This window comes from Gossypium hirsutum, chromosome D11 (genome assembly GCF_007990345.1).
Source record: "Gossypium hirsutum isolate 1008001.06 chromosome D11, Gossypium_hirsutum_v2.1, whole genome shotgun sequence".
NCBI lineage: Eukaryota > Viridiplantae > Streptophyta > Magnoliopsida > Malvales > Malvaceae > Gossypium > Gossypium hirsutum.
In genome coordinates, this window is record NC_053447.1 from 18083637 (window position 1) to 18092736 (window position 9100).

At 33.2% G+C, this 9100-nt stretch overlaps 1 protein-coding gene across 1 annotated transcript; it reads right to left on the minus strand.

Annotated features, from left to right (window-relative positions):
* Positions 1–1506: 1506 nt before the first annotated feature.
* Positions 1507–5810, minus strand: LOC107917481 (putative disease resistance protein RGA3). Its single transcript, XM_041104239.1, has 4 exons — positions 5681–5810; positions 5446–5581; positions 4385–4923; positions 1507–3317 (listed from the first exon to the last, which is right to left on the minus strand). The coding sequence occupies exons 1-4, from the start codon at positions 5808–5810 to the stop codon at positions 1507–1509; spliced, it is 2616 nt and encodes an 871-aa protein (XP_040960173.1).
* Positions 5811–9100: the final 3290 nt, after the last annotated feature.

Below are 9100 nucleotides of genomic sequence, written 5' to 3' on the forward strand. Positions count from 1 at the left end.
AACTCTTACTTAATAATTAATTGATATAATTTTTATAATTTAGAGATATAATCTAGCACTTTTAATTTTTCATTTAGATTAATTATGAATTTTTTTATAAATATTATAAATAGTTTAAAAATATTCCAACATAAACTTCTAGGTAAATAAGTTTTGGTGGATAAAGTTTAATTCTTGCAAACTAAAATACAAAATGGGAAAAAAAAATCCGCCCTTATATTTTAACTCATGAAATATGGTATTGTATAATGCTATATTCATATCCTCAAATAGAGTTGAACAAAGTAAATATCTGAACATAACAATTTAGAAGCTATAAGTATTTGTGGTTTATTTATTCTTACCTGCTCTTCTCAACTTAATGCAACGTGCTTTGTTCAAATAGCATAATTGAGCGTTTTTGAAATTTTTTCAGAAGATGTCTTCTCCACCAAGCCTGAAAATATATATAGATAATCATATCTTAATTTTTCATCAAATGAAAAACATTAATAATTGACATAGATGAATTATACTACATTGAACATATTTAGAGATCCTTATTCACAGAACTGTACTGGTCAGTGATAAGATAGTGGTAAGATTACTCAAAAAAAATTTTTTTTTTAAAAATTGGTCCGGCTCAAACTCAACTCACCAAGAAAGAGTATGTTAGCATTAAAAATTAAAAGTAAAAAGTAAAAAAAAATAGAAATCACCTTGTTGTGTATTTCAATGATTGGAATGTGATTTATGTTGGGCCAATCTTCTCCTCTCTTTTCTTTACCCCGCCTTTCTAGATGTGGGCATTCTACGATTTTCAGTGTTTCCAATACCGTGAGGCCCCGTATCCCTCGGGGCAATGACATCAAATTAGGGCAACATTCAATCTCCAGTTTTGAAAGTAAGGCAAGGTGTTCTATCTCATTTGGGAGAGAAATTAATCTCTCACAAAAGCATATACGTAGAGATCAAAGAGAAGAGAGATATTGGATACTATCTGGCAATGAGGTTAACTTTGGGCATCCACCGATAAGCAAGTATTGGAGTGAAGTCAGATATCTCACCCCCTCGCATAAAGAGCCTATTTCTTACAATTTTGAATCCGCAATAAAGACAAAGAAGATAAGCCTTGCAAACCATTTACTGGAAGTGATACTAGTCTGTCACATTGACTTAATTTCAAAGTTTCTAAAGAGCTGAGGTTTTGTAATCCTGAAGACAAGCTTTCAAGTTGTAAGCTACATGTAAAACTCAAGTGTTTAAGGGTGGATAGATTATCCGATAGATCACATGAAGACATTAGAGTACTTGACACAAACGTCAAGCTGTCAAGGTGTTTTTGATTGTGCAATAGTCCATCCGGTAAATCCGTTAACTCATCAAATTGACGAATCTTAAGAGATGTAAGAATAGTGCCATTCATCATCAAAGATTTGAGTAAAGTAACATTAATGCCTCCAATTTCTAGGTTTTCAAGACATTGAAGCATTGGCATCTTAACCAACTTGGGACAATATTCGATAGTTAACGAACGTAAGAGAGGAAACTGTTCTCTTCCTCCAAACATGGTGCCATACCTATTTTGAGAACCTTGAGTGATGGAAAAGAACTTTCCATATCTCCATAGAAGTTGCTGTCAATATACTTCAGAGCACCCATTCCCTTAATAGTAAGGACTTCGAGGAAGCGTAATTTCCCTGGAGGTGGAAGTTGATGGCATCTTTCACAGTTTGCTAGTGAGATTTCAACAAGGTTTGGTAGAAGCAAATCCATCATCCAATATGGAAACCTAACACCTTGGTAAGCATCTACGCATAACTTCTTCAAGCTTGGATGAGGTCGAAGAACATCAAGAATCTCTTCATCATTTCCACGTTGAGATCTTTCCCCATTATTTACTCGCCAAGATAAGCTTAATGATCTCAAATTTTGCTTCTTTATCAAATTGGCATTTTTAGCATCTGTTGAGCTCTTTACGTCGTGAAGTCTTCTGATGCTCAATTCCCCCTCCAGGGCCAACTCTTTCAACTCATCAATGCCTCCACAACCAATGTCCTTTCCCACAACAAACAAGCTGAGCTTACGCAAGCACGACAGTTGTCCCAATCCAACAGGCATAGATGCCAGTGAAATACACTCTCTGAGGTCCAAGTACCTAAGGTTTTTCAAGTGCTTCATACCTCTTGGTAACATTTCAAGATTATAACACCGTTGGAGATTTAGTGTCTGCAAGTTATGAAGGGAGCTTGTTGCTTCAGGTAGAGTTTTCATATTATTATCATCATGAAAGCGTAAATACCTTAGCTGTTTCAAACTTCCAAATGCAATACTGCTAAAACCATAACCAAAATCCAACACCTTCAGATGCTTTTGTTTACTGATGAAATGGGAAGGATTAGAGAGGTTATCGATAAAGTCGAACCCGCGACCAACTACTAAAGAACGCAATCGTTGCAGTCTGGATAAGTTCATAAAGTTTGTTGACGAACTGATTTTATGAACAAACAAGTGACGAGCAGTTTTTGGTATTTTCGACCTCTCATTAAGATCAATTGCGTAGCATTCATGACCCGTTCTTGATGTTGAAATGCCATGGATTAAATCATGCATTTTACATGTAACAGTTCCATCAACATCCTCTTTGATCTCTTGGAAAAAGGACCTTCGAGTCAATTCAGAGAATATTTCACTACCCATATCATGCAAATCCAACTGTCCCCGAGAAGGAATAAATCCATTTGCCATCCATAGTCCTATCAGCTCGTCCTTTTCCATGACAGAATCCTTAGGAAATATTGAGCAAAATGAAAAGCATTGTTTCATATATGGTGGAAGATGCTCATAACTCAACCTCAACACAGCCAAGATTCTTTTTCCCTCATCCTCCAAACCCGATATCTCGCTATCTTTGACACGTAACCATTCACTTTCTTGACTTTTGGAACGTAGTATGCTTCCTATGGCCGCAATTGCCAATGGTACCCCTCCGCATCTCTGCACAATCTGCCTCCCAATCATTTCCAGGTTGACATTACCCTCATTCATTCCCATTACAAAAGCTCTTTGCTTGAACAAGGACCAAGATTCATCATCTGAAAAACATCCCAGGCGTTGGAAAGGATCTGTAGCCATCATAAGAGCCACTTTCTCAAGTCGAGTTGTGACAATGATTGTACTTCCTCTTCGTCCACTCCGTAGCACTTGCTTCAGCCTAACCCACTTGTCACGGTATTCATTCCACACATCATCCAATACAAGCAAAAATCGTTTCCCAACAAGCTTTTCTCCTAAGTGCCGCTGCAGGGGATCTAACTCTTGGATATCGCATAACTTCCCTTCAATGGATTCCACAATAGTTTTAGTCAACCGTTTTATATCAGAATCATCTTGTTCAGGGATTTAAATTGCGGTCGCGGTCGCGTTTTCGGTCACGTCGCGTTTATCGCGGTCGCGGACATAACGAACGCTATTGCGGTCACTGCGGGTATCGCGGTCGTGAATTTTTTTAAAATTCGCACAACTTATTGTAAAACATAGTAATTATAATTATAATTATAAAAAAGTCACTTTTAATGATTTTTAGAGTGTTTTCTAACACTTATGATCCTTTATTAATATGATATGAGAACACAACTTTTATAATCATTAATTATTCTTACATTTATTTACAAATTTTATAAGAATATTATATTAACTAATAACAAAGTAAAAAAGAGAGAGGAAATATTAAACATTTATCATATTTAATAAGTTTGAAAGTTTTTATAGATAAAACAATTGAAAATTCATACCTGAGAGATGTCTTCAATATTTCTTGACAGTTTTGAAGATGGTGAAGATATAAACATTGTATGTTGCAAAAGGAAAAAAAGAATAGAAAAATGTATAGATTTTCATTAATTATTCCTATTTTCTACCACTTATTCTCACTCTCATTTTACTTTCATATATAATTTAACATGCTTCGATTTTTAATTATCTTTTCATAAAATATACTCCATTCATTTATCTAAAGATATATATTATTTTAAATGTTTTAATATAATCAAAATTAAGAACAATAACAAAAGTTTTCTTTAAAAAAAACATACCTTACAAATAATGATAGTGATACGATTTAGTTTTCACCAATTAGTCGAATGACGAGGAAGATCAAATCCTTCACCTTCACTTTGGGAGTGTTCTTGACTTGATTCTCTTGGCCTTTGTCCAAAAATATATCCAAAAAAAGTAACATTTTCACCTTGGTTTTCATTTAATTGATATGGAGGATATATTTGAGGAGGAGGCTACATGAGAAGTGGAGGTGGGTGATACATTGGTGGAGGAGAATACATTTGAGGCTGGTATGGCACACTATAATTAGGAAATGGTGGATAATAATCATATGGTTGTGGATAACCATGTGAAGGTTGAAAATATGAAGGTTGTTCTGGTGGATAAAAGCCTTGAGTGCTAGTAGATGAATCACTATACCCAATGTTACTAGAACTCGATCTTCTACCAGATGAAGAGCCTATAGAAGTATGCTTCTTGCCTTTTCCCTTTGATGGAGCTCTAGGTTCACTTCTATCTCTCATAGGTTCAGGAAACATATTTCCATCAAACTCTGATCTGTCACGAAAATGTCCACCAGTGGTACCAACCCCATATTCTCCTCCATACTGACTAGAAGACCTAATTTCACCTCTGTCACCACTATATCCATCATCCTCATCAATTGGACTTAAGCCACCACCATCGGGTCCATCGCCACTCTGACTTGGAGTTGAATTAGAACTTGAATGAGACAAAATTTGTTGTTGAGATTGATCAACATCCATTTCATCATCAGAGGTATCCACAGGCAACACATCGGCATTTTCACCATCTAACAATGGATACTCTTTCTCATGAAGCCATTCTGATAGTGAATCAACATCTTCAAAGATATGATCAAGGCTGATAGGATTAAAACTAACATTTATATCATCAGTGCTCATTCTTTTTTGATGCCTCATCTTAAGCCTCATATTATAATAGGTAAACACTAGTTTTTCAAGTTTTTTATACTTTAACCTATTTCTTGCCTTGGTGTGAATATAGTTAAATGTACTCCAATTTCGTTTGCAATTTGATGCTGAAGTTGTTTGACTAAGGACTTTAATTACTAATTTTTGTAATTCGGGAACACATGTGTCGTATATTATCCACCACTCAGCTGCGTAATATTATTTAAATTTCAAAATAACTTCAAAATGTACAATATAATTAAATAATATAAATTAAATTAAATAATTTAATTAACTGTTTACCCGGATTCATTTGCTTCAAAGGTCTTTGTGCCTGTGGAGTACCGAATGTCTCATGTTTATCTCTAAATAGTAACAACTGCATAAATAAAAGATAGAGTAAAAATAAAAATAAAAATTCTATTTCAAATTATGTAACTAAGTTACAAATAATATAGTACTTGAATCTAACCTGGTTAACCATTCTGACTTAGTATCAAGAGAAGGTTCTAATCTTTCAATTACTGATCTTGTACATTCTAATGTTTCTATTAGTACATTCTCAGAATGCTCCACCCCAAATTGAAATTGAGGATTGAGAAAATAACCTAAGTATAGTTTATAAGAATATCATCAAATAATAATCTAAAGCTTAAAATAATAAAATATAAAAATAGTTCTTAATTATATGAAACATTTTATCTTACCAACTGAATGCAAGTCGGAATGCATAAAATTCCATCTATTGTCAATAATCTTTTCATACTCTGTGAAATATCGACAATCTTGTTGAATTGCTCGTTTAGCTCTATCAACAGCCTCATAAATAAAGCCCATCGTTGGTTTTTCATCGCTATCCACCAGTCTCAATACTTTTACTAATGGCTCGTAAACTTTTATGAGGTCATTGGCTTTTTTCCAAAAATCTTTTCCCAAAACAATTTTTTTGGCTTCATAAGCAGGCCCTGACTTTTGCTGTCCCCACTTTGATTCTTTAAATTCCTATATATTCATAAGAAATATTTTAAAATAATATAATTTAAACTATTTGGAACTAATAAAATCACTAAAGGTTGCTAGATTTAAGTAATTATATTAACTAATTATAAAATACTGACCTTTGAATTAAACATTTCTCTCAGACCTTACTTTTGTCTTGTTATCTCTTCAAGTTGAATGAAATGAGTTGCAAATCGAGTAAGAGCGGGTAGAAGTATTTGTTTCCCTTGTGTATACTTCTTCATCAAATCAACAGTCCAAATGTGATTGTATATAAAGCAAGTCACTTTCTTTGCCTCATCTAACACTTTTGCTACACTGGGCTTTTTCCCAATATCTTCAAGGCATAAATCTAAACAGTGAGCTGCACATGAGGTCCAATATAGATGTTTTCTTTTCAACATTAAATTTTTTCCAGTAGCTTTCATTGCTACCTCATTATCAGTCACTATTTGGACAATGTAATTTTCTCCAATTTCTTCTACAACTGAATCTAACAAACAGTAGTAGAATTTAGCATCTCTACTACAGACACTTGAGACATCTACTGATTTCCAAAAAATGGTTCCTTTACTGCAATAAATAAGGAAATTAATGATGTGCATTTGATTCAAACTGTTGGTCCAACCATCACACATTAGAGTTGCACCCAAATCTTTCCAATGAGTCTTTAGTCCATTTACCCAATCACGAACTCGTTGATACTCTGACTCCAAATACACATCTTAAACCTCATAAGGTGTTGGTAGCTTTACACCTTGTCCAACTTCTGTTGACACTTGAATTAAGTTATACAACCATGGAGAGCTTGGTAATTGAAAAAGAAGTCTTTCATATATTAAAAATTTAGATACCGCTTCACCTATCTTCCTTCGAAAACTCTTTAAAAAAGAGTTATTGACCTTTGGTTGCTTTGAACTTTTGCTTCTAACCAATTTAGGTATAGCTCCCCTTAAGGTAAACTCAGACTCACTTGGGATGGATTTACTTGTTCTTTCTCTATGATATTCTCTAGCTAATCCTTGAGAAGATCGCCCTTCTTATAAATGTTATCCCAAGCACCAGTACTTCGTCTGAATTCTTCCCTTCTATGCCACTCATGTTGTGATTGGATACTTTCTCGAGTTGCTTGCCTTATAGCAGAAACCTCATCAACGAATTCCTCGTGTTCATCCTCCTCTTCTCTCAATTGAGATAAGAATTCATCTTTTCTCCTCTTTTTGTCTACTTTCTTTGTGTTTCCTTCTTTCAGCAAATTCATCATACTTTTTCTAATGACACCTGTTAATAAAATAAAAATAATTCACGTTTTATATTATTATCAATTATATATAATCTTTATTGATAAATTTACAATAACATTTAAAAATAATAATAAAGTATCACATACTAGTAACATTAGGGCAGGGTGCAACATTGCGTGTTTTATGAGCAATGTGCTCTTTAAATCGTGTTATTCCTCCTTTCACAACTTTACCACAAAGTTTACGTACGATATTTCCTTTCGCATTTGGCACTGGAGTTCCAAAGTGCCAACCTATATCATTACTTGGTGCACCCTCCAATCCTTTAGTCGGGAACTCTTCACGTGGTGGCATGCTTTATTTTTATTTATATATAAGAAACATAAAAATATATTTAGAAATATAAGCAACTCATTTATTATATTATCAACAATATAGTACAAAAAAAAGTAAATATCATTAACAAGAACAATTTAAATTTATTGTATAACCATACATTATTTCTTTATTTTTAAAAAAAAAAACAACAATACACTATAACCCATTATTACTTGGTTCCAAAGTTTTTTGTATAAATAGTTTGTTTTGTTCCATCTTAATAAAATTTAAATTCAAATTGGACCAAATTTAAAAATTCAAAATTTTCTTATTATGCAAACTAAATTATATTTAGAAATCTTTTTTTTAACTTTCTTAAGTTAAATCTAAAGTTTTTTTTTCTTTATTGTGTTAATTTTGCTAATAGATGAGAAGCCTTTCTAAAGCTTCTTCTTCTTTTTTTTTTTGTTTTTTCTCTCTCTCTAATATGAGAGTATAAATATTTGGGTCAATGCAAGATTCTTCTTTAAATTTTTGGGTTCTTTCATTTATAAATATTTGGGTCATGCAAGATTTTTCTTTAAATTTTTGGGCTCTTTCATTTATAAATATTTGGGTCATGCAATATTCCTCTTTAAATTTCTAGGCTATTTCATTTATTGTTTCTAAATAAAATAAATGTTTTTTTTTCTCTTTTTCTTAGATATGTTTTACTTTTTTTATTTACTTGTCATATTTAACTATAAATTTCATTGGAAATTTAACTATAAAGTACATTTATATTTACTCAAGGGACTTAAGGGGAAAATTAACTATAAAGTACATCTCATATTAAAAATTGTGTCCAGAAATTTATATATGCATTTTTAAATTTAATAAAGAAATTTTCTAATAATTATTTTAAGACAATTTTTAACAATTGACAGGTGGATAAAAGCACAATTTACATGCCTATTTTCTAGTGGTTAAAATGGACGGTGGCTGCCCCTAATTAATGAGACGGTGGCTGCCCCTAATTAATGAGTAAAACAAGAGTCAAAGAAGAAACAAAACAGAGCAGCTTAGCAGCATGCCAATTGCCAAATCAATAAAGCCACAATCCAAAACAAAAAACAGAAAAAATAAAAGAAAATGAAACGATTCTTTTCTTTCTAATCTATTCCCTAATCCTAACAAGTAACACCCTAACCAGTAGCCTCCAAAGCTCCAAAAGCCTCCAACTCATCTCAACAAAAATGGCCGAATCTCTATCTCTACTGCTGTTGAAACTTCAAACTTCAAATGGTGTCCTCAATAGTCAATTCTAAAGAACATATTTGCACTGCACTGCAGATTCAAGACAAACAAGCAAAAATCAAGACAAAATTTCAGGTACTACTTACTTGAAAATTATCGATCTCTGAAGTCTGACAACGCGTTTGGTTGGGGGAATGCATGCGTATTCCCCCCTATGCAGCGGGCACTACTAAACAGCCGTTTGGTTCGCTGTAACCCCATTTTGCATGTAATCGTTTACGCCTCTATGCATTTATAAAGCGTAATAGGTATTACGCCCCCTCATCCCCG